Source organism: Panthera leo, chromosome A1 (genome assembly GCF_018350215.1).
Source record: "Panthera leo isolate Ple1 chromosome A1, P.leo_Ple1_pat1.1, whole genome shotgun sequence".
In the NCBI taxonomy this organism is placed as follows: domain Eukaryota; kingdom Metazoa; phylum Chordata; class Mammalia; order Carnivora; family Felidae; genus Panthera; species Panthera leo.
In genome coordinates this window covers 138,982,117-139,007,744 of record NC_056679.1, presented here as the reverse complement: position 1 = coordinate 139,007,744, position 25,628 = coordinate 138,982,117, and the positions used below count along the sequence as shown (strand labels likewise).

The 25,628-nt window shown below is 38.8% G+C and overlaps 2 protein-coding genes across 10 annotated transcripts in view; one reads left to right on the top strand and one right to left on the bottom strand.

The window, feature by feature from the left end:
* The window catches only part of GFM2 (GTP dependent ribosome recycling factor mitochondrial 2), a 78,932-nt gene extending 59,224 nt beyond the window's left edge, over window positions 1–19,708 (top strand). For 5 of the 9 annotated variants that reach the window (XM_042941012.1, XM_042941002.1, XM_042940968.1 and 2 more), the window contains one exon: window positions 51–336. In XM_042941012.1, coding sequence (XP_042796946.1) covers window positions 51–164 — 114 coding nt within the window. In that variant the 3' untranslated portion in view covers window positions 165–336. Of the gene's footprint in view, window positions 1–50; window positions 337–3,952; window positions 4,232–15,324; window positions 15,686–16,815; window positions 17,026–19,633 lie in introns of those variants that run through there. The other 4 variants (XR_006203326.1, XR_006203324.1, XR_006203320.1 and 1 more) reach the window with 4 other exon arrangements.
* The window catches only part of HEXB (hexosaminidase subunit beta), a 74,402-nt gene continuing 49,050 nt past the window's right edge, over window positions 277–25,628 (bottom strand). Inside the window, exons 5-16 of the mRNA XM_042955878.1 lie at window positions 23,907–23,972; window positions 17,031–17,077; window positions 16,670–16,780; window positions 8,899–9,000; window positions 6,776–6,905; window positions 5,189–5,369; window positions 4,444–4,530; window positions 3,269–3,341; window positions 2,105–2,279; window positions 1,106–1,196; window positions 869–973; window positions 277–478 (exon numbers count right to left, since the gene is read on the bottom strand). Coding sequence (XP_042811812.1) covers window positions 418–478; window positions 869–973; window positions 1,106–1,196; window positions 2,105–2,279; window positions 3,269–3,341; window positions 4,444–4,530; window positions 5,189–5,369; window positions 6,776–6,905; window positions 8,899–9,000; window positions 16,670–16,780; window positions 17,031–17,077; window positions 23,907–23,972 — 1,229 coding nt within the window. The 3' untranslated portion in view covers window positions 277–417. The remainder of the gene's footprint in view (window positions 479–868; window positions 974–1,105; window positions 1,197–2,104; window positions 2,280–3,268; window positions 3,342–4,443; window positions 4,531–5,188; window positions 5,370–6,775; window positions 6,906–8,898; window positions 9,001–16,669; window positions 16,781–17,030; window positions 17,078–23,906; window positions 23,973–25,628) is intronic.

Sequence of the window (25,628 nt, the reverse complement as noted above, 5' to 3'; positions counted from 1 at the left end):
GAGATACTTGAGGCTTAAATTTGACAACTGACTTCAATTATTTTGACTAGGGTTACTCAACTGTGCTTCGAACGCTAACATCAGGCTCAGCTACTTTTGCCTTAGAACTATCTAATTATGAAGCCATGAATCCTCAAGACCAAACTGTACTGCTCGGCCGGTGAAGTGGCTTGACCCAAGTACTTTGAGACTCCGGAGCCCCTATCAACTGCAGTTTCAGTAAGAAGAATTTTTATTGCTTTACTGAACTAACTAAACTGACAGTGGTACTGGAGTTGCCCATTCTATAATCAGAGGTCCCATTTTAAAAAAAGATACATCTTTTATTTAAAACAATGCACCAAATCTTAATTTCCATGATTTCAAAATCAAGTTGATTGTAGTACAGATTGCTGTAGGTTTTGTCCAGGCTCATTTTTATGTTTTGTATTCATAGTCACAATATCCAGTAAAAAGAGGTTCTGCCGATATTCCCCGTCTATAGAACAAAGTATGAATTAGGTTTTAGATTGACATAATGCATCTTAATAATAAACTAAGTTCTTTGAGAGCCTGAGTGGGGGAGGGGCAAAGGGAGACCGAGGATCTGAAGCTGGCTTTGTGCTGACAGCAGAAAGCCCAGCGTTGGGCTCGAACTCATGCACCGTGAGACTGTGAAGTCGGTGTGCTTAACCAACTGAGCCACCCAGGTGCCTCTTAAAGAAAAAGTTCAAATAATCTTTTCTCCTTTTGGGCATAATTCTGTACAAAAATCAATTCCCAGTTTCTAAGTAAATCACTACTTGTTAGATGACATACAGTTCTTTTTATAGAAAACAAAGTTAACCATCCTGGACTTGGTAATGTCCTAACTTTCAAAATGCTGTACCTGACCATTCTGCAGCGGTGAACTGTCAGTCTGTTGTAGGCATCCCCTACACTTGTGATGTTTTCTGGACTCCAGAGTCTTTCACCAACGGCACTTGCCCGAGGCCTGTAAGTTAAATCACATGTCCCCCAAAGCAGTTTAAATTTATGTGTTCTGAAATTTCTAGTACTTCCCTACTTGGATGGAGAAGGAAAAATAAGGCACTTGAATTCAAATTTATCACTTAAAATTCCTTACCACAATCTTGGAGTAAGGTTAGTTGCATCCACAAATTCTCCCCACAGACAAGCTTCTCCACCAATGACAAGTTTTTTCTGTTCTTGAGAACCTACATTAAAATCATTGAATGGCTGTAAATGAAGTAGTTGCAGCTCCCACCTGTGACAGGCAATTACTGGTCCCCTGGTCAGTTCATGGTTTTGGCACAAAAAGAGGTAGCAAACTTAATTCCCACAATGCTTGTTAGCATATTTCTACAAATTGGTATCTTTAATACTAGCACATCGCTTTATTTTGGTTTTGTGCAAGCTGCTTTGGGTTCAAGAACCATTATTCCCTTGGTTGCCTAAGAAGAGTGTGCCAGGAATTCAAGTTGGAATACTAATAACTACTGCTCACTCCTGCCTTCAATATCTACCTCGTTAAAAAAGACTACCCAATTGATATTACATTATGTCAATTCCTAACAGACTTACATACTGATTTGAAACATTTTTTTTTTTTTTTAACACTACCATTCTTTTTCTTTAAGGAAATTTTAAAAACTGGACAAAGTAGAAGTGTTCTTAGGAAGGGGGGGGTGGTAGGACGAATAGAGGGGTGGAGCTTTAGGCTCTCAGACCCCCTTCCTTAAGTATACCTAAGACTACACAGCCTGAAATACAGGGAACTAGACTACAGCCTTCCTTAAGTGTCTTAACAACTGGAAAGGCCAGTCAAAAGCAGAGATACAAGGTTAATGTGGACAAGCGTCTTTAAAATGTAAGGTAACAATGCTCGGCAGTGGAAATGGAGATAAAGGAACCTACTTTTGAAGTTCTTTTATTCAGGCAAGGATATGGTTTCTTTCACAAATTTTAAGATGTATTGGGGGCCTTTTTTTTTTCAAGTAAACAATATCAGGACCAAACATAAAAGGGCAGATAGTGAGTAGGTAATATCTGGATGAAAATTTCCCAGTGGAAGATTAAGGGAAGAAAACTAACAACCCAAGGTAATCATAAGTGCTTCACTCACCATCAAAATGAAGAGGGTCCACTTTATAGTAATTTCTCCAATCTTGTCCATAACTAATCCAATCTAAGTACCAAGGAGCAGAAAGGATCACAGGGAAGCCAGCTGCTGTGACTTCACGTAGTTCCTCACTATATACTTGATTTTTCCACACTTGAACAATTGTACCTGGCAGAAGCTATTAAAGTTATAAGCAATATGTATTGATCAGGTCCAACAATTACAGATGAAATTAAAAGTCCCAGCCCATGTTGCTAGGAAAATAACTTCCTAAGCTTCTGGAAAAACATAATACCAAACGTTACTGGCTATAGGGCCTTAAAATTAGAAGTTTCATCAGTCTTGGGGCACCTGGGTGGCTCAGTTGGTTAAGCGTCCAACTCTTGGTTTTGGCTCAGGTCATTATTTCATGGCTTCATGAGTTCAAGCCCCAAGTCGGGCTCTGTGCAGCCAGCTTAGGATTCTCTCTCTGCCCTTCCCCTGTTCTTGTTCTTTCTCTCAAAAAAAAAAAAAAAAGTATCAACCTTAAGGTTGGATATTTAACTTCTGCCTATATATGACACTGTATAGGTATAATCAACTAAGGCTTCACTCCCATTTGTCCCACACTACCATTATTCTTACTTTGGAACTGTGGGGATGTCACTAACTCTTCTGGAAAGATAATAGTAGTAGCTGGATTTGAAATTCTCAGTTACCCAAAGGAAAATAAAAAGTGTATATGTTGACAATTATTGCTACCTTCGTAGCAATAAAGATTCATCTGTTCTTGTTTGTTCTACCCTTGTTTTTGTTGTTTTACTTTTACCCCACATGGGACTCAATCCCACAGGATTATGATCTGGGCTGAAATCAACAGTTGGATGATCAACCTCCTGAGCCACCTAGGTGCCCATGTTCTGCCCTTGTAAAACAAAACAAAACAAAACTTCATGTGCTTCAACTTGTGACAAATAATGAGAATAGTGGGGGGAGGAAGATGGGAGACATGAAAGGGAGGCACTAGCCTTGGTTTACAGCTATTGCCTAACAAAAGTTTAAACTGAAAGGTAAGCTACTTTCCCCATAATGTTGGGGACAACTTCATTAGGGTTCCTTCCTTCCAAGATGTTAAAATAGTAAGTCTCTCGTATTATCAGAATCAAATGCAGTCTTCATACTTCTCACCTTCACGTGATCATCAAAAACCTCTTGCCAGACTATGGATCCCTTCTTTACAGTTGAAACAATACCCAAAAGCCTACCATTGGGAAAAAAAAAAAAATTCAGATCACAAGCTTAACAGTATATTTAAAGCATGCAGGGTTTCTATGAAGGACTACCATGTTGAGAGGTGCCTTGCACTATAGCACAGCTTTAAAGCAGAACCTGCGCAAGTTGGATCGTGACCCAATGTGGTTCCTGCTTTCCAGCACATGGCTGGGGACATCACACAGCAGAGGGGTTTAAAAGTCATCTGCTGAATGAATGTGCTACGTACATCTCCAGGTGGGGAAGACATGGCAATTCAAGGTAATATACAAACCACCATCTCTGGTTATTTCTTGAGTATCTTAGAATAAACTATAAAATTGCTGGCAGTTAGTCCACAAATATTTCCTAGTCTCTAGACAATTCCAGGTATTGTGCAGGATTAGAAAATTAGAATGTACTACACAAAAAGCAAAATAGGAAAAGGCTTGTCTAATATAAGAGTTGGCAAACTACAGCCTATGGCCTGTTTTTGTATGGCTCATGAGCTAAGGATGGTTTTTACACTTGTAAATATTGTTTTAAAACAAGAATACTATGCAACTGTGTGGCCCATGAAGCCTAAAATATTTACTACCTGCTCCTTTAAATTTTCTCCAGTGTAAGTATAAACAGCCACATGTGGCTGTGCTATCATACTGGACATAAGAGATCTAAAGTAGAAGAATGCTCCTGGAGTTAACCAAAGGGAATGAATTCCACAGGCTGGATGGTGATGAAGACTTCACAGGCAAAGCAGGGCTTTGAACTGAATTCTTTGAACAGAAGACTGCTCAACATTATTTCATCATTTAATGCAAAAGTCTTAATGTCAGTGATTTAAAGAAAGCAGTGCATACTGCTTCCTTCTTGATTTTTCACTTTATCCAACAAGGTATAATATCTATCTATATAGATATCTATATATATATATATAATATCTATATTATTATATAGGTCTTTGACAAGGGATAATATCTATATGTCTCTATATATAATATCTATACTTTCACAAGGGGTAGAGAGAAAATGAAAAAAGAGTACTAAATAGCTAAAACTTTTACAAAAATCACAGATGAAATAAAAATAGAGGAGGCTTATAAGTAACTTACTTTTGAAGGTAGAAAGATTCTAGTCTTCTAAAATCTTTGCCAAAACCTTTCTGCTTCATGAAACCCTGGATTTCTGGATTAGACTCCCTTTAACAAAAAACAGTGATTAAAACCACATTAAAAGTTTGATAAACCCAATCTATTTAAAGCAGCATAGATCTCTATTAAAGTTGGTAGACAGAAAATAAGCCTAAAAACTTTATTATGAGTTACCCAGATTTTTCACTACAAATAATTTTTTCCAGAAGCTGGTTACTTGTGAAAATAGCTTTCCCCACCTCTCTCCTCCAACTAAGGCTATTTGCAAAGAGGATTTTTGTTTAAATGTTTTATTTAATTTTGACAGTGTGTGTGTGAGCAGGGGAGGGGCAGAGAGAGAGAATCCCAAGCAGGCTCCATGCTGTCAGCACAGAGCTCATGACCTGAGCCAAAACCAAGTCAGATACTCAACTGACTGAGCCACGCAGGCGCCCCGCAAAGGATTTTTATTTGAGAAAAATCTCCCCCACCTAATCACTGCCTTTTCACTAAAGCTGTTCTTGTTCACTGCAGTCTGTTTCCAGTCCCCACGGTCTTTCACGTCTCAATTCTCCTTCCTAAAAGCTTTTATTCTCAAGTTATGTTGCTAACTTAAAACCTAGCAAGCAGAGATCTTTCCCAAATCTTCCTTTTTCACGTGGAAACCTCTAATGTCTACTTCGAATGCAATGGTTAAAAAAGTAAGGCTTTTAAAGAATTGTCATACCAACATGTAAATTCCACTTCATCTCCTCCCAAGTGAACGAAGTGATCTGGAAACACCATACTAACTTCTTTGAAAAACTGAGACAGGAAGTTATAAGTTGAATTCAGAATAGGGTTTATAGGTCCAAAGGTCCCAGACTGCTTATGTTCATTGTAACATGGAGTCAGGAGGTCTTTCTGACCTGGAAGAAGAAGTATTTTAATCACAAAGACATCACTTTGCATGTGATTATACTACTCTATTTTGTTGAAGCTGTAAGAGAATTTATACAGAAAAAGATAACCTTATGAGCAATTGTCTCTTGAATCCTGTCCTCTGTACCTGTTTCCCCTTTCCTCACCCTATTTTATCCATTTCAGATATCTCGTTTATTTGGCACTAACAAATCTTGACCTCACCCAAACCCTTTTTCCTAAGTTTCAATCCATATTTCAGATTCCCTGCTCAACACAATTAGATATCCCGGCTGCACTTCAAATACCATCTAACAAAAGCGAGATTCTCTGTTCTGTAAGCTCCTTCAGTAGCTGCTCCTGATTACTGTGTTCTGGTAAGCGTTTACCATCTTCCTCCTCTTTAAGTTTTCCTTCTTCTCTCAGGGTTGATCAGTTGCCAAGTTCTAGGGATGTCTCTCAGTTCTGTACATTATTTTCCATTTCCATTAACACCATTCTGGTCTAGGACTTCATCTCCTTCCCCTTCCAGTCGACCACTTCCTCACATAGGTTTTCCTGAAGTGTGGTTCCCATGAGTCCTGCTGGAGCCCACATTCCTCACCCAAGGCCCTCCACACTGTACTTCACCAGACTTTCTCAATATTCTCCGTATCTACCCTAATAGTACTGAACAATTGTAAATGCCAGGTGCTGTGTTACATGTTATTTAACCCTCAAAAAATTATATGATAGTTACTACATTTTAGAGATGGGGAAACTGAGGATGAGACATTCTACAACTTGATCAAGGTCACTCAGTTTATAAAAGGCAGAAGTAGGATTCAAACCCAGACAGTGTGGCTCAAGACTCAGTTCTTAACCACCCTATAATGCTTCCTAGTCTTTGCTGCACTACACTCCAACCAATGCCCTTCCTCATGTTATTCCCTTTACCAGAAACATGAATATATTCTTTGATCTCTCAAAAGCATTTTTAGTGTTATCCAGGAAACTATTTCTTAACATTCACTTAGCATGTTCTACTTGTAATTTTTCCTTTAGACTTTTTTTTTTTTTCCATACTTTAGGCAGTGACTTGCTCACAACAGACACATAATAACTGAATTCCATCTGTCAATAGTGCTACCCTTGTGCAAACCACAAGGTATTAAGAACAAAATGAACAGGGATGCCTGGGTGGCTCAGTTAAGTGTCCAACTCTTGATTTCAGCTCATGTCATGATCTTATGGTTTGTGAGTTCGAGCCTCAAGTCAGGCTCTGTGCTGATAGCATGGAGCCTGCTTGGGATTTTCTTCCTCTCTCTCTGCCCGTCCCCCACGTGCACTCTCTCAAAAATATCAACGTTAAAAAAAAAATGCAGGAAGGACCTCAGGTATTCACTCTTTGCAACTTAAAAATGACACTCCTTACCTTTTCCCCAAGACTGTGTATGTCCAGGGCTATCAAATTCTGGTAGGACTCGAATCCCTCGTAATCTGGCATATTCAATCACCGTATGCACATCGTTTGGTGTATAAACATGAGACAGAGAATAGCTGCCCTGTAAAGCCGTATTTATTAAAATGTATGAAATGGGTTTGTCCAGGATACTGTTAACAGTTCTGTTTGCATAGTGATAGGTGATTTTTCTTGTGTAACAATGTATTAAACAGTCCAGTGTGGTGGTGGAGGACTCATTTTTTTTTTCTTTAATCCCCACTTTTATTCATTCATTCATTCACAAGGAAGCTCTACGCCCAGTGTGGGGCTTGAACTCACTACCCCAAGATCAAGAGCTGCATGGTCTACCGACTGAGCCAGCCATTTAAATTATTTACCGTATCTTATCAGCTCTCAGCACACTGTGGGTTAATTCCAGATTTACTAATAGAACTATCTCTTCTAGTTCCTCTTGGTTCAGGAACATCTATCCTCATGCTATTTCAACCTCATGTAACCATACAACAAAATACAAATAAAATGTTTGACTCCAAAGTCAAACTTGTGAAAATGGAAAATACACTCCCCTTGTTAGTTTTAGAATAAAAATTCACACACTATTACAAAGCTGAGCTGTTGCCTTTCGAAGTCATTTTAATTACTATCAGCTTTAAAAATTCCCCCAGACATATTCTGATAAGTGACTTGATTTTTTTTTTTTTAAGATTACCCTCAATCCCTTTATAGGTTACACTTGGGTTGTAACTAAAAGTTGATTAAAGGTGTTAGCGTAAAGCACATTTCTCAAGGCATAAATATGTAAATATTACATATAAATTATAAGCTATATCTAAATTTATACATAAATGTAAATGCTCAACTCCTAAAAAGTAATCCTGTCTCACCCCCCCCAAATTTGTATCTAATCAAGATCAGATCTAACTACTCATAGTAAATACAGGACAGGAGAATAATTGACAATATGAGAATGCAATCAGCAAAACCCAGACTTTGGGAACTAGACAAATGATTTAGTTTAACAAAAATGGCAAATTACAAAAAAAATAGATGGGCAGGGAGATACCTATAACACCAAGACAATGGACACACTAACTGACCACAATGTATGGAACTCATTTGCATGCCATTACAAATAAGATTTTGTTCATTAAAACAAGGTAAACACTTGGGGAAATATAAATAATGATTGATTAGCTGGATTACTGTTAACTTTTCAGCTGCAATAGTATATTATGGGTTTGTTGTTGTTGTTTTTAAAGAAAGACCTTTTTACAAATGTGATGTGGTGTCTGGGATTTTCTTTAAAATATGGTAGGAAGGGAGGGTGAGTGTAAGTGATACAAGATTGGCCAAGTTCTGATTACTGAAGCTGGGTGACAAAGACCTGGAAATCTCTGTCTTCTATGTTTACTTCTGTGTATGTGTGAAATTTTCTGTAATAAAAAGTAAAACAAAAGCAAACAAAAACGGAGTGCCAGTAACATTTCAACCTATACTACATCATAACATTGGAGAGAGCTTGGGTACTGTGGATAGAGGACATTCAGAGTCCTGGTTTTGTCCCTTCCTAATTGCGACTACAGATAAGGATGTCAGTCTCTCTGTATTACAGGGAGATTAAACAAGATGACACGGGCTTGCTCCCACCTCCACTGATTTATAATACAACTAATTTGAACACTTCTGAGACAGCGATTATTTGCTAAGAAGATCTCATCTCTAAAATTCTCGATGTAGTTTTTCAGAAAGAAAAAAATCATTTACAGTATCCGGTAACAACTCCACATTAGGTGATAAAAATACTTAACCTTCTATTAGTTATGAATACTTCAGGTCTCCTATATTCATTTAAGTTTTTAAAATTTTATTTATATAACTATTAGACATCACTTATTTACAGTAACTTAACCATTATAAAAAGTTTTATGGATCTAAATTGCTAAGCCACGGCCTATTAAAGAAGTTTTTAAACCACAAACATGTAACTTTTATATTTTAATTCCATCCATAAGAAAAAACATTTAAGCTCAAAAGTTCTAATGAAATCATACAAACATTTTTGAAGACAGACTACAATAACATGAATTACTCACTTTGTTGCTTAACTCAGGAAAAGTGACACTCTGATAAGGGAAAGACTGGTCATCAACTATGTGCCAGTGGAGAACATTAAATTTATTAAAAGCCATGGCATCCTGCAAGCAAACATGTTTAAAAAATTAACATACCACAGATATAATACGCACACAACCCAACTTACTTATCTACATTCAGTATTGTTTCCAATGTGTCTACTTCGTTTTAGGGGCACCTGAGTGGCTCAGTCGGTTAAGTGTCTGACTTCAGCTCAGGTCATGATCTCATGGTTTTTGAGTTTGAGCCCTGCACTGGGGTCTCTGCTGTCAGTGTAGAGCCTGCTTCAGATCCTGTCCCCTTCTCTCTGCCCTCCCCTCGCTTGCTCACTCTCTCTCAAAAATAAATAAACCATCAAAAAAAGTTCTTTTTCAGGAGCGCCTGGGTGGCTCAGTTGGTTAGGCATCCATCTCTTTGTTTCCACTCAGGTCATGATCTCACAGTTCGTGAGTTCAAGTCTTGTGTGGGGCTCTGTGCTGACAGCACAGAGTCTGCTTGGGATTCTCTCTCCCTGCTCCTCCTGCACACTGTATCTCAAAAATAAATAAATAAAAATTTAAAAATAAGTTACTTTTTCAGCAAAGCAAGAACGAGAAAGAAGTATAAATTATATGGTATGTCACTTTTATTTTTTTTAAGGTTTACTTATTTTTGAGACCGGGAGAGACAGAGCATGAACGGGGGAGGGTCAGAGAGAGAGGGAGACACAGAATCCAAAACAGGCTCCAGGCTCTGAGCTGTCAGCACAGAGCCCGATGCAGGGCTCGAACTCACAGACTATGAGATCATGACCTGAGCCGAAGTCGGACGCTTAACTGACTGAGCCACCCAGGCGCCCCTGGTATGTCACTTTTTAAAAAGCCTATTCAGCATCTGTATTTATTCTAAACAGGGAGCTCTAACTTTGTTCTAGGAAAAGGTAGTCATCTTGTAAATTCCAATTCAATTCTTGTGAATTTAGGCATTGGCCTAGAACAGAAAATGTTCATTTTTGGGAACAGAGCAGGGGGAAAATGGAGTATTTAAGCATCAGGACTTACAATTCCCGCAGAAAAAGTCATTTACAGAATTCATCACAATTCTGACATTTGAGTGCTATCCCTTCTTCAGCAATCAAAGAAACTTGGTATAAAAATGCAAAATTCTCAGGAATTTTTGGGGAAATTGCTATCAATTTTATTGATGTTCTAGAGGAATAAACAATGTTTTATTTATATAAAATATAAACAGACTATTGAAAAAAGATAAAAATAGTAAAAGGGTAGATTTGTTTGCCCTACCAGCTAATTAAAACTTAAAGCCTCTTTTCTCCATCAAGACTGAAAGGATTTGCTGATGCATATGGGAAATAGCTTACCTACAGGCAATTAGACAAAAGAGTAAAAATTTTCTAGTGCATAATGGCAAGATTTTTACCATCAGAGGAAGGAGTGCCTCAATAAAGACCAGGGGCTTGCAAACTTTTTTCATGAAGGGCCAGACAGTAAGTACCTTGGTTTTATGAGCCACATGTTTCTGTCACCACTGATCCTGCAGCTGTAGAGCAAGATAAAATGTAAACAAATGGATGTGGCTGCGTTCCAGTAAAACTTCATTAGCAGAAACAAATACAAACTGGATTTGGCCCTTGGGCTCTAGTTTGCCAACCCCTGATATAGATAAGAAATAGAATCAGATAAAAATGTAGAGGTCAGGTAGAAGATACAGTAGGAAGATCCCAAGTTCACCTTGTCCCATTGACATAACAAGATATCTTAACAGTTATATCTGGACAACTAATACTAAAGACTGGCAGAACAGACCTTCCATAGTTAATCAAAGAGCGAAGGGCCACACTGAAACAGAGGAATGGAGATATGGTTGGGAACCAAAACCCTGGTGAGACTGACCACAACCAAGAGGGACATCAGATGCACAGAGACACGAGCCCCCACACCAGACACCCAAGATACTGGGGACTTGGACTGAGAAGATGTATCTCCATGACATCTGGCTTTGAAAACCAGTGGGACTTTTAAAATCAGTGCACCTACCTCCAAGAGCCAGAGGGCAACAGGAAACAAAGTCTCTGCCCCTTAAACAGCACACATAATAAATAACCACCCACACAGCACAGAAGCAGCAGTTCGTAAAATGCCTGGGGTATGGTAAAGGAGATTTATTTACTAATCTCAGAACATGCACCGGAAGGGCAGGGATCTTGAGGAGAGCTTCTCTAAGAATCAAAGTGGTGGCAGGCACCAGTCATTTCTCTTCTCCCCATACCTAGATAGCTAACACCAAACACCTCACCTGCTTTGCTAACACCATGGGCCCCGCCTCATTCAAAGTGCCTCCTGCCCCGTGGAGAGGAGGAGAATAACCCCATATACCAACATGCCTGCAGTTCCAGCAGCTGAGCCTTTTAGCTGGCTTCTCAAGAACAAGTCCTGCTGGGAGGTGCTCCCACAACTGCAGCAAAGAGGCTAAGTCCAGACTAGTTTGACTGCTGCCCACCCCCCCACCCCCTCTGAGCCCACAGTGGACTCAGGCCCTTCAACAGTGCAGGGACCAAACCCTGCGTGCTGTACTCAAAGCAGGCAACATGGGTCATTAGAGTCAAATGGGCTAAAGGCAAACAAAGCTCAACCGCAACAAGGCACATGCAACCTACACAGGAGACATCCCTGGAACACCAGATTCTAGCGACCAGGAACACTGCTACAGGGCACCAAAACACCTCTTCTACATAAGGTCACTACTTCCAAGACCAGGAGACACAGCAGACCTCCATAATTCATAAAAACAGAGAGACAAGATGAGAAGACAGAAGAGCAGGTCCCAAATGAAAAGGACAAAAATCCTAGCAACAGAGTTCAATGAAACAGAAAAGCAATACACCTGATACAGAATTGGGAGTAATGGTCATACCTGAAACTAATATTCCACTATACAGTAACCTCCTGGAATTTAAATAAACAAACAAAACAAAGTAATGGTCATAAAGATACTCAGACTTGAGAAAAGAGTGGATGAACTCAGAATGTCAACAAAGAGATAGAAAATAATGAAAGAACAGATAAAGAATTTAGTAACTGAAATTAAAAAAAAAACTAGAACAGGTTAGAGGATGCAAAAGAACACATCAGTAATCTACAAGACACAGTAATGGAAAGCAACCAAGATCATCAGCAAAAAGAAAAAAATTCTAATATAAAATGAGAACAGCTTAAGGGGACCCAGATGACATCACATGTAATAACATTTGAATTAGAGGAATCCCAGGAGAAGAGAGAAGGGAGTAAAAACTTACCTGAAGAAATAACAGCTGAAAACTTAATCTGGGGGAGTAAACAGACACCCATATCCAGGAAGCACAGAAAGTTCCTACCAAGATTAACCCAAGTAGGTCCAGATCGATACATGTAATAATTGAAGCAGCAAACATAATGATAGCGAATCTTAAAGCTACAGAGAAAACAGTAACATACAAGGCAAACCCTATAAGGCTGTTAGCTGATTTTTCAGCAGAAACTTTGCAGGCCAGAAGGGAGTGACCTGATATATTCCAAGTGCTGGGAGGAAAAAACCTGCAAACAAGAACATTCTACCCAGCAAGGTTCTCATTCAGAAAAATAGTTTCTAAGGCAAACAAAAGTTAAAGGAGCTCACTACCATTAAACTGGCCTTAAAAGAAATGTTAAAGGGACTATTTTAAGTAGAAAGGTAAGGCCGTAAACAGAAGATAATTATGAAAGGAAAAAGTTTCACGGGTAAAAGCAAACATATAATAAAGGTAGATTAGTCATTTATAAAGCCAGTATGGGGGCGCCTGGGTGGCTCAGTCGGTTGGGCGGCCGACTTCGGCTCAGGTCATGATCTCATAGTCTGTGAGTTCGAGCCCTGCATCGGGCTCTGTGCTGGCCACTCAGAGCCTGGAGCCTGTTTTGGATTCTGTGTCTCCCTCTCTCTCTGACCCTCCCCCATTCATGCTCTGTCTCTGTCTCAAAAATAAATAAATGTTTAAAAAAAAAAAAATTAAAAAAAAAAATAAAGCCAGTATTGAGGTTAAAATACAAAAGATGTAAAATCCTATCTATAAAAATCAGTGAAAGGATACACACATGCAGAAGATGTAAAATATGACATCATATACATAAAATACAGAGGGGGGGGGGTTAAACTGTAGTGCTTTTAGAATGTTTGAACTTAAGCAACCATCAACAGACACAGAAAAAAAAAATAAAGAGAAAGGAGTCCAAGCCTAACACTAAAGAAAGGCATCAAACCACAAAGAGTGCAAAAGAAGAAAGGAACAGAGAAAAACAAAAATAACCAGAAAAGAATAAACTGGCAATAAATACATACCTATAATTACTTTAAATGTAAATTGACTAAATGCTCCAGTCAAAAGACAAAGGATGACTAAATGGAAAAAAATACAAAAAAAAAACCCCAAAAAACAAACCTAAAATAAGACCCACCTATATCCTGTCTACAAGAGACTCACTTCACACCTAAAAAAACACACAGACTGAAAATGAAGGGCTGGAAAAACATACCATACAACATACCATAAAAATCTAAATGGGAGACCTGAAGCCATAAAACTGTTAGAAGAAGGGCACCTGGGTGGCTCAGTCGGTTAAGCATCCGACTTCAGCTCAGGTCATGATCTCATAGCTCGAGAGTTCGAGCCCCACGTAGGGCTCTGTGCTGACAGCTCAAAGCCTGGAGCCTGCTTCAGATTCTGTGCCTCCCTCTCTCTGCCCCTGCCCCACTCACGGTCTCTCAAAAATAAACATTAAAAAAAAATGAAAGAAACTGTTAGAAGAAAACTTAGGCAGTAATCTCTTTGTGACCTGCCTTAGCAACATTTTAATGGATAGTTCTCCTTGGGCAAGGGCAACAAAAACAAAATAAAACTTTTGCACAGTGAAGGAAACTGTCCACAAAACAAAAAGGCAACCTACTGAATGGTAGAAGACATTTGCAAATAATATACCCCAGGAGGGGTTAATATCCAAAATATATAACAACTTATACAAGACCAAAAAACCCCTATATAATCCAATTAAAAACGAGCAAAGGCCCTGAATATTTTTCCAAAGAAGATATACAGACGGCCAACAGATACATTAAAATGTGCTCAACATCACTCATCATCAGAGAAATGCAAGTCAAAACCACAATGAGTTCTCTCTCTACACTTGTCACAATGGCCAAAGTAAGACAAGAAATAATAAGTGTTGGATATGGAGAATGTGAAAAAAACCCTTGTGCACTGTTACTGGTAATGCAAACTGGTACAGTCACTGTGGAGTATGGAGGTTCCTTGAAAAAATTAAAAGTAGATTTACTATATGATCCAGTAATTCCACTAAAGGCTATTTAACCAAAGAAAACAAAAACACTAATTTGAAAATATATATGTGCCCCTATGTTTACTCCAGCATTATTTACAATAGCCAAACTGTGGAAGGAACCAAGTGTTCACTGATAGATGAGTGGATAAAGAAAAGGTGGTGTGTCTGTGAGTCTGTGTGTATATGCACATACATACATGCAATGGAGTATCAGACACAAAAAAAGAATGACATTTTGAGTTTATTTTTTGTGTATGGTGTAAGACAGCGATCCGATTTCATTTTTTGCACGTAGCTGTCCAGCTGTCCCAGCACCATTTGAAGACTGCCTCTTCCCCATTGTACATTCTTGCCTTGTGCCTTCTTTGTTATAGATTAACTGACCTATTTCTGGGCTCTCTTATGTTCCTTGGATTTGTGTGTCTGTTTTTGTGCCATTACCATACTGTTGTGATCATGGCAGCTTTGTTATTATATCTTGGAATCTGGGATTTTTATATTCTCAGCTTTGTTCTTTTTAAAGATTGTTTTGGCTTTTCAGGGTCTTTTGTGGTCCCACACAAATTATAGGATTATTCATTATAGTTCTGTGAAAAATGCTTTGGGTAATTTTGATAGGGATTGAAATCAATCTGTCAATTGCTTTGGGTAGTATGGACATTTTAATTATATTAATTCCTACAATCCATGAGAATGAAGTATCTTTCCATTTGTTTGCATTGTCTTCAGTTTCTTTCATCAACATTTTATGGTTTTCAGAATACAGGTCTTTCACCTCCTTGGTTAAGTTTACTTCTAGGTATTTTATTTTTTGATGCTACTGTAAGAGGATTGTTGTCTTCCCTTTCTGCTACTTCATTATTAGCGTATAGAAATGCAATGGATTTCTGTATGTTAATTTCCTATACTACAACTTTACTGAAGTTATTGGTTTTTGGTGGAGCCTTTAGAGTTTTCTATATATAGTAGGATGTCATCTGCAAATTGTGGCAGTTTTACTTCCTTACTGGTTTGGATGCCTTTTATTTCGTCTTGTCCAAGTGCTGCAGCTGGAACTTCCTGTACTATGTTGAATGGAAGTGGTGAGAGTGGACACCCTGTCTTGTTCCTGATCTTAGAGGAAAACCCTGACAAGTGTGCAAATTTAAGAATGCTTATTCTACAGTACTGTTTATGATAAATTAACCTGGATGTTCGTCAGCATGAGAATGGTTAAACTCACATCATGGTATAAAAAACGGAATAGTCAACGGTTTAAAAAGATGGTACAGACCTTATATATTCTTTCATAAAAAGATGTCCATAACATCTTTTTCAAGGTAGTAGAAGTGCAATTCCAGTTAAGTTTTTTAAAAAGTCATGTCACAGCTCAGAGCCTGGAGCCTGCTTCAAATTCTGTGTCTCCCCCTCTCTCTCTGCCCCTCCCCTGCTCACTCTCTTTCTCTCAAAAATAGATAAACATTAAAAAGAAAAAACTTTAAAAAAGGGGCGCCTGGGTGGCTCAGTCGGTTGAGCGTCCAACTTCGGCTCAGGTCATGATCTCACAGTCTGTGAGTTCGAGCCCCGCATCGGGCTCTGTGCTGACGGCTCAGAGCCTGGAGCCTGCTTCGGATTCTGTGTCTCCCTCTCTCTCTGCCCCTTCCCCGCTCATGCTCTGTCTCTCTCTGTCTCAAAAATAAATAAAAAACATTAAGAAAAAAAAATTTAAAAAAAAAATTTAAAAAAAAAGTCATGTCATGTGTATTAATATTCATTTTTAAGGGCAAGAGGAGATAAATGGGGCACAAAAATTTATGTCAACCTTTGGTAATGCAATTATGGGGTTACTATCTATTTTATGCATATCTATGTTTGAATTTTTTATACTAAGTATTTATTTCTTTCATAAGAGTGACAATAATGTCTTTTGGAGAATAACATTCAGGACAGTAGTGTGAATGTAAAAATCCCTTTTTAATAATATGGTCTGTTCAGAAGTGATCAAATAAAGGTATAGAAAAACATGGGAGGAAAACCTTCCTACCTTTACAAATTGATGATCGTGCAGATGAACCAATAAAAAGTAGACAGGAGAAAATAGCTACCGTCAACCTCACCCCCAACTCTCACCATCTGAAGTCCATATTTCTTTGGAACATTTCCCTGGCAGCTTCTAGCCAACTTTCTATGACACTTTAAATAAAGTTCAGTGGAGGACACTGGCTTTCTCAGCTGAGGAAATATACTTTCCAGGGGAGGGAAGGAAGAAAGCTCAGTGCTTCAGTATATGACAAACCATCCCCCTCTTTCAACCTACACAACAGCGTAAATAACCCATATTAAGGAACACCATAAAAGCACACATCTTTGGAACAGAAAATGGATAAAAAAAATAATAATCACCTACCAGAGTTTTGAGAATGCTCTTAACTGGCAGAAAGTGTCTGGCTGTATCAATTAAAATTCCTCTATGTGGAAACCTTGGAGAATCAATAATGTCGGATTCATTGACAGTGAACTATAAAACAAAATAAAATTTTGATTTATTTTTAGAATATTCTCTGGACTTGAGCTCAGCAAAGACCGTATCTATGCAAGCACTGGATGAAAGATTAGAAGAAAGTGTCAAGTTTACATTTACCAAAAAAGATAAACATTTGGAGAGAAAAAAACACTCAAGAAGCAATAAACAGCTAAAAACTTTACATTTTTCTTATAGTAGAAGGGATAGCCAATAATTTTTAGTAACATATAATAATCATACTTACAGTCCCATAAGAATCTTGATAAATTAACTGGCTAAAGGTCTCTAAACCTAGGGAGAGTAAAATTCATAATTTAATGCATTACTTTTATAACAGATTAAGTCAGTAAAAGTTGTATTATCCAAACGTAGACCCATAACCAGATAAGGCAAATAAAACTAACTATAATGTTACCTCTATACCTCTAACATATTTTCTAAGATCAAAGCTCAGTTTAAAAAAAAAATCCCTGTTGCCATCTAATTAAAATGTTTTACTTCATTGTACCCATACCCTGGGTTTTGTTGGAATGATAAACTTAAAAATGAATAGTGACTTAATACAACAAAATACTAGTTACTTAATAAATATATAGTATTATAAAAAATAATTTCTATGCTAAAATATAGTCACTTTAAAAGATAATACACTTGGGGTGCCTGGGTGGCTCAGTAGGTTAAACATTCGACTTCCACTCAGGTCATGATCTTGTGGATTTCATGGGTCAAACCCCACATTGTGCTCTCTGCTGTCAGGACAGAGCCCACTTCAGATCCTCTGTCTCCCTCTCTCTGCCCCTCCCCCATGTGTGCGCGCCCTCTCTCTCTCAGAAATAATAAATAAACCTTAAAAAAAAAAGTATTAGAAGGTACATAAACAGAAGGGAAAAAGGATCAAAAGCACCATGAAAATATAAATGAGAGCCCAACTTAAAACTCAACAATGTTTTACTCACAGCTACAAAGAATATCTCCTGAACATTTTTCACTCAAGTGGATTGTTTCCTTAGTAAACTCTATTACAGGCCATTTCCTCTAACTGCCCTTGACTTTACTATATATATTTTTTCTTTAAATATTTTGAAGCGATCTCTACATCAAACGTGGTGCTTTAACCCACAACCGTGAGATCAAGAGTTGCACATTCCTGGGGTGCCTGGGTGGCTCAGTCGGTTAAGGGTCTGACTTGAGCTCAGGTCATGATCTCACAGTTTGTGGGTTTGAGCCCCGTGTCAGGCTCTGTGCTGACAGCTCAGGGCCTGGAGCCTGCTTTGGATTCTGTGTCTCCCTCTCTCTCTGTCCCGCCCCTGCTCATGCTCTGCCTCTCTCTCTCTCTAAAATAAATATATTTTAAAAAATAAAAAAAAAAAAGTTGCATACTCCATTGACTGAGCCAGCCAGGTACCCCCAACTGTACCATAATTCATCATTCTAGCTGACAAGTATGAAGCCAGGGAAAATTTTAACCTAAGAACAGTTCAAAGTCAGAAATGAATCAGGAGACATAACTGATACTACAGAAATAAAAAGGCTAAGAGACTACTATGAACAATTATAAGCTAACAAATTAGACAACCTAAGTATTTTACTATCCATTTCTTCTAAGAAATGGATACATTCCTGGAAACATACATACTAAAAAACCTGAATCTTGGAATAGAAAAACTGAAAAGACCACTTACTAGTAAGGAGATTGAATCATTAATCCAAAACCTCTTGACAAACCAAAGTTCAGGACCAGGCTTCAGAAGTGAATTCTACCATTTAAAGAAGAATTAACACCAATTCTTCTCAAACTTTTCCAAAAAACAAACAAACAAACAAACAAACAAAAAACAGAAGAGGAGACAACACTTCAAAACTCATTTTCCAGGGCCAGCATTACCCTGACACCAAAACCAGGTAAGGAAAAAAAAATTACTGGCCAATATCCCTGATGAACATTAATACAAAAATCCTCAACAAAACAGTAGCAAACTGAATTCAATAATACATAAAAAGAGCCATACACCATGATCAAATGGAATTAATTCCACAAGTGCAGGGATGGTTCAACACCTGCAAATCAATGTGATACACCATATTAACAAAATGAAGGACAAAGTCATAAGATCTTTTTTTAAAAATTTTTTAGTCTATTTTATTTTCTGAGAGAGAGAGCGAGCAGAGGAGGGGCAGAGAGACAGGGAGAGCGAGAATTCCAAGCAGGTTCCACACTATCAATGCAGAGCCTGATGCGGGGCTCGAACCCACCATGATACCATGACCCGAATCGAAATCAAGAGTCGGACACTCAAATGACTGAGCCACCCAGGTGCCCCTAAAATCCTAAGATCTTAACAGATGCAGAAAAAGCATTTGACAACATTCACTATCCACTTACGACAAACACTCCAAACAGAGGGAACGTACCTCAACATAATAAAGGCCATGTATGGTAAGCCCACAGCTCACCTCAGACTCAATGATAAAAAGAGCAGCAATAAGACAAGGATGCTCACTCTCACCACTTTTATTCAACTTAGTATTAGAAGACCTAGTCAGAGCATTTAAGCAAGAAAAGAAAAAAAATAAAAGGCATCCAAATCAGAAAGGAAGAAGTAAAATGGTCACTATTTGCAGGTGACATATATAGAAAACCTTAAGATTCCGCAAAAAAAGTGTTAGAATTAATCAATGAATTCACTAAACTTAAATGATAATCAAAATACCAAAAAAATCTGTTGTGTTTCTATATTACCAGAACTAGAAATTAAGAAAACAATCCTATTTACAATGGTATCAAAAAGAATAAAATACAAAGGAGTAGATTTTTTTAAATTTTTTTAATGTTTATTTATTTTTCAGAGAGCACGTGCATGCGCACGCATGAGTGGGTGAGCGGCAAAGAGAGAGGGAGACACAGAATCCGAAGCAAGCTCCAGGCTGTGAGCTGTCAGCAGAGTCCAACATGGGGCCCAAGCTCATGAACCATGAGATCGTGACCTGAGCTGAAGGAGGACTCTCAACTGACTGAGCCACCCAGGCGCCCCTATAGGAGTAGGTTTAAGCAAGACCTCTACCCTGAAAACTCTAAGGCACAGATGAAAGAAACTGAAGACACAAATGAATGCTAAGATAGTCAATGCTCGTGGATTGGAAGAATACCATTAAAATATCCATACCACTCAAAGCAATGTACATATTCAATGCAATCCCTATCAAAATTCCAATAGCATTTTTCACACGAACACAACAAACAATCCTAAAATCTGTATGGCACCATAAAAGACCTCAAATCACCAAAGCAAGTTTGAGAAAGACGAATGAAGCTGGAGGTATCACGCTCCCTGATTTTAAACTATATTACAAAGCTGCTGTCATCAAAATAGTATAGTACTGACATACAATCAGATATACTAATCAACATAATGAAACAGAAAACCCAGAAATAAACCCATACATATATGGTCGATTAATTTACCACAACAACAAAAAAACAACAAGGAAAAGACAGTCTCTTCAATAAATGTTGGGAAAACTGCAGCCACGTGAAAAAGAGTTAACACTGGACCACTATCATAAACTATACACAAAAATTAGCTCAAAATTGATTACAGACTTGAATGTAAGACCTTCCTAGAAGAAAACACAGGGTGGTAAGGTCCTTGACATAGGTCTTGGCAATGACTTTTTGTACTTGACACCAAAAGCAAAGGCAACAAAAGCAAAAATAGATAAATGGGACATTTACTAAAAGACTTCCACAAATGACTTGAAACAAAATGAGAAGGCAACCTACTCTATGGCAGAAAATATTTGCAAATTGTACATCTGATGAGGGGTTAATATCCAAAATATAGGAAGAATTCAAATAACTCCACAGCAAAAAATACTCTGATTTTAAAATGGGCAGTGGTCGCCTGGGTGGCTCCATTGGTTGAGCGTCCGACTTCGGCTCAGGTCATGATCTCACGGTCCGTGAGTTCGAGCCCCAAGTCAGGCTCTGTGCTGACAGCTCAGAGCCTGGAGCCTGCTTCACATTCTGTGTCTCCCTCTCTCTCTGCTCCTCCCCCGTTCATGCTCTGTCTCTCTCTGAATCAAAAATAAAAATAAACATTAAAAAAAAAATTTTAAATGGGCAGTGGATCTGAAAAGACGTTTCTTTCAAAGACGACATACAGATGGTCAACAGGTACATGAAAAGGAGCTTGCTCAACATCAATAATCATCAGGGAAATGCAAATTAAAACCACAAGATACCATCTCAAACCTGAAAGAAAAACTATTATCAAAAAGACAAAAAGTGTTGGTGAGGAAGCAGAGAAAAGGGAACCCCTGTGCACTAATGGTAGCAATATAAGTTGGTGCAGCCACTGTGAAAAATGGTATGGAGGGCCCTCAAAAAATTAAAAATAGAGGGGCAGGTTGAGCAACCAACTCTTGATTCCAGGTCAGGTCGCAATCACAGGGTATTGGGATCGAGCCCTGCATCAGGCTCTGTGCTGAGCCTGGAGCCTCTTAAGATTCTCTCGCATATTCTCTCATTCTCTCTCTCCCCCGCCCCTCGCTTGCTCTCTCTCAAATTTAAAAAGACAAAAATTAAAAATAGAATTACTTACGATCCAGTAATTGCACTTCTGGGTATTTATCTGAAGAAAATGAAAAAATAACTTGAAAAGATGTGAGTGCTGCCATTTTGACAACATGGATGGACTGTGAGGACATTCTGCTAAATAAAGTCAAAGACATATACCATATGATCATATGATCTCATTTATATGTGGAATCTCAAAAAAAAAAAAAAAAAAAAAGCTCATAGATACAAACAACAGATTGGTGGTTGCCAGAGGTGTGGAGTGGGAGTGGGCAAAATGAGTGAGGGGGTCAAAAGGTACAAACTTTCAGTTGTAAAATAAATAAATCCTGGGGATGTAATGAACAGTATACTGGCTTCATTTCATAGTACTGTGTTGCATATTTGAAAGTTGCTAAGACAGTACATCATTAAAGTTCTTCTCACAAGAAAAAAATGTTTTTAATTAATTTATTTATTTGGGGGGGGGGCAGGGGGTGAGGGACAGAGAAAAGAGGCAGGGAGAGAATCCCAAGCAGGCTCTACCCTGTCAGCATAGAGCCTGATGCTGGGCTCAAACTCACAAATCGTGAGATCATGATCTGAGCCAAAATCAAGTCAGATGTTTAACCCAGACACCCCAAGGAAAAAAAAAATTGCAACTATGTATGGTGATGGATATTAGCTAGACTTATTGTGGTGAATGTTTTGCAGTATATACAAATACTGAATCATTATGTTGTGCACCTGGAACTAATAATGTCAATTATACCTCAAAAAAATAAAGACAGGAAATAGAAAAGAAAAAAAGAATTCAAAGTCATTTTTGTTGTATCTTCTCCCTCCCTCCAAATACAAGCCCCAGCTGGGAAGAGTAACTTTGGAATTTTCTGTTAAGTGCAATACACTCAATACATTTACTATTTAGAGCATTGCTTTGAGCATCTGACATTTAAGAGAAAAATCAGGTTTTTTCTTAATTTTTTTTTTTAATTTTTAACGTTTATTTTTGAGAGAGAGAGGGAGACACAGAATTGGAAGCAGGCTCCAGGCTCCAAGTTGTTAGCACAGAGCCTGACACAGGACTCTAACCCATGAACTGTGAGATCATGACCTGAGCCTACGTCAGACACTCAACCGGGCCCTCCAGGCACCCTGAGAGAACATCACTTCTTGAACTGGAACCTAATCACTGAACATTCTCAGAAGTGCTTCATTTTGATGTGACTCATAGCAAGTAACAATAAGGCTTTGTTTTCCCTAACAAACTTCAGACAAAGGCAGACCAGACTAAAAAACTTAAAACCACATAACATTATATATAAATGATCTAGATGATAATGATTACAGTTACATTTGTAGTAAACACCTATAAATATTTTCATGTTCTATTTTGAAATAAGATTGAAATCATACTATTATTACATACAGCATCACAATGATTATTTTATTTCAGATAACATTCAACCTGAATCAAACCCAAGGCTACTTTTATTTTTAATTACTGTAAGTGTGGTTAGCTCACATTTAAAAAAAATTATTTTTAAAACCCTACTATTTGGAAGTCACTACAACAACATCTCAAATTAGAGGAGTAAGAGTAAAAGAAGCTTTTGCACAGTGCAAGTAAATGTTCCATTACCCTCACTTTGAAATTCCGACTCTGGCTGAAATTCAGAAAAAGCTTTTAAGGTTTCTCTCCACCCACTGCCTCCCACCTCTGTAGGTATGTGTATCTTTCACACTGTCCCTATCAACTTGGCGCTGTTTCTAACTCCACAGGGATTTAAAACGGGGGGGGGGGGGGGGGGGGCTCTCTCCCTTCTCCCACCCCTGTGGTGTGTGTGGCTGAAGGTTCCTCCCCACGGCTTCTCACAAGACTCAAGATCAAGTGATTCCTGGCAAAGAAACAAAAACAGAACCACCCCCTGTTCCTCAGTGAAAACTGGTAATAAGATCAGGAGCAACCCCAAGAAGAGACACTGGAGAAGAACCAAGCGGACTGTGTAAGGAACTGCACAGGAGACGGCACACGTTTATGCTGTGTCGAGGTCACTAGCATCTCACTTTACCAAGCTGAAAGTATCCCCACTACTTGGACTGACAGGAGAATGTGTCTTATCAGGTAGATTCTTTTTCTCTTTGCTCCGGTGCTTCTGCATGAGTAGGTTCCCTAATAAATCTGAAACCTTTTGTTTGTAAATAAAGAAATTTTTTAAGTGGAGGGAGAGAGAGACTTGCTACCAAAGGCAGCAAGAAAGGAACAATGAAACAAAGTGAAACAAAATCCCCAACTCAGCAGGTTGAGCCACTTCTAGCTCTGTCAACATTACAGTCCCCAGAGCATGGAAGACTTCCACTCATGAATAATTATAATAACCCTCAGACATTTTTTAAAAGGTCAGACGATCTTTCTTCTGTGCTCTAAGTGTTTGCGTTTGATGGAAATTATTTTGCAAACAACCGACGAACCATCTGTAAAGGGTCTAAGGAAGCAAAATTTTGCTGTGCCCGATCTCCCAAAGCACCAAATGGAAATGTTTCTTCGACTAGGAAATAACTTACCTCGTAATACTCCCCAAACTCTGTTGGCCTTGAGGAAAGCCACTGGTTCTTTCACAAGTAAAGCATCTGCAGTGGGGGGGAAAAAGTTTCTCTCTGTTAATCCCTCAGTGACACACAGTGAATTTCCTAAACATGTAATTAATATTTCTGGACCATTCTTTTCTCCCTAGCTCCAGGCCTGTTTCTCCAACTGCCTCCGTACATTCTTCAGAGATATCCTGCGGATTCCTTGAACTCTGCATGCCCAAAGCTGAGCTCCCCCACTCTTTCCTGCTCCGTGCTGCCCCTGCCTGTCCCTAGTGCCTTCATCTCCGTGAGGCACCACAGTGCCCTCCTACCAAGGTGAACTTTTCTAGTCAGAAATCTGGGTGACATCTCCACAATTCCTTCTTTTCCCCTCCAGGAGAGTTATTCTCTCCACTGCCCCTCAACAGACTAGGTTCCTCATTCAGCTATGACTTTAAATCAAAAGTGCAAAACGTTCCTCAGTTCCTTAGTTCCTTGTGAAAGCCTCAAGTATCACTCCAATCTTCCACTCCACCAAAGGCCAGAGACTTACCTCCACTCTTTCTCTTCTCCTTCTGTGCTTCCCTACTTGCCTTGCACCCACCTTCCCAGCTATTAGCCTAAATATGCCTTAAGGTTCACTTCCTAAGTCACTTGAGCTAAATTCAGCTTTGTCCCAATCAACAATAGGTTCACACCCAGGTAGGGCAGGTTCCAGTTGGATGCTTCTGGACAAAGGTGGGGGGGGGGTGTGCTAATCTCTCAATCTTTTAAATCCCACTCTGTGTAAGGCTGTCCCAATAGTCATTTGAGACTTTTGGAGAGGTTTGGAGTCAAACACAGATAAAGTAAAGCACCAGACAGTACAGAGAGACTGAAAGCTGAAGGGTGTGGAAAGATGGGGACTCTGCCACAGTAAAGACACTCGAGGGCTGCAGGTTAATGACTTAGTATCATATCTGGCCTGCATCATCACCCTCCACCACCACCACCCACACTGTCCTACAGGAGCAGGCCACAGGTAAGGAAAAGAGCGGTCAACAGCCAATAATCAGGTGACTCTCTCAGGTGACAGTCTTGTGACAAGGCAGCTGTTTCCATCAGAAGACAGCAGTGCTGAGTTAGCTAAAGGCCGGGCTAAGAGAGGGATTGCTATTTTGAGTACAATGTAATCATGTTTCCTCTCCACCTCTATCAAGTTCTTAGCCACCAGACTCATGGGATGCTGTTTAAAAACATTTTTTTGCTGCAACATCGTTTTGAGATCTCCCAGAAATAGTTGTAACACAAAGAATCACCTAAACACATTAACATGTTGCATGTACTTGATGCTTATTATTTTCCAATAGCTAAGGATGCAACAAGGGTTCTGATTCAACTCAACACAAAACCCACAACGAGAAAGCAGTTAAAACGAGATTTTGTTTTCTTAGAAGCTGGAGAATTTTAATTTTTATTTCAAAACCAAATTATGAGTGTTCACAGTGATTACCTCCCTGATGTGGGATGGGACCTTTGACTTTTCAGTTATCCACTTCTGTGCTTGCTTTCTGCGCCGTAATTACTTTGTTTTCAAGACTGTGCATACAAATAACATCAATATGCTATTGTTTAAAAATAAAATAGGTAAGGCTAAAATCGCCTTTGAGATGCCCACTCAAGTCCCTCTACTTTCCTCAGAAGAAATACGCATCACACCTTTTCCTGGGTATTGAC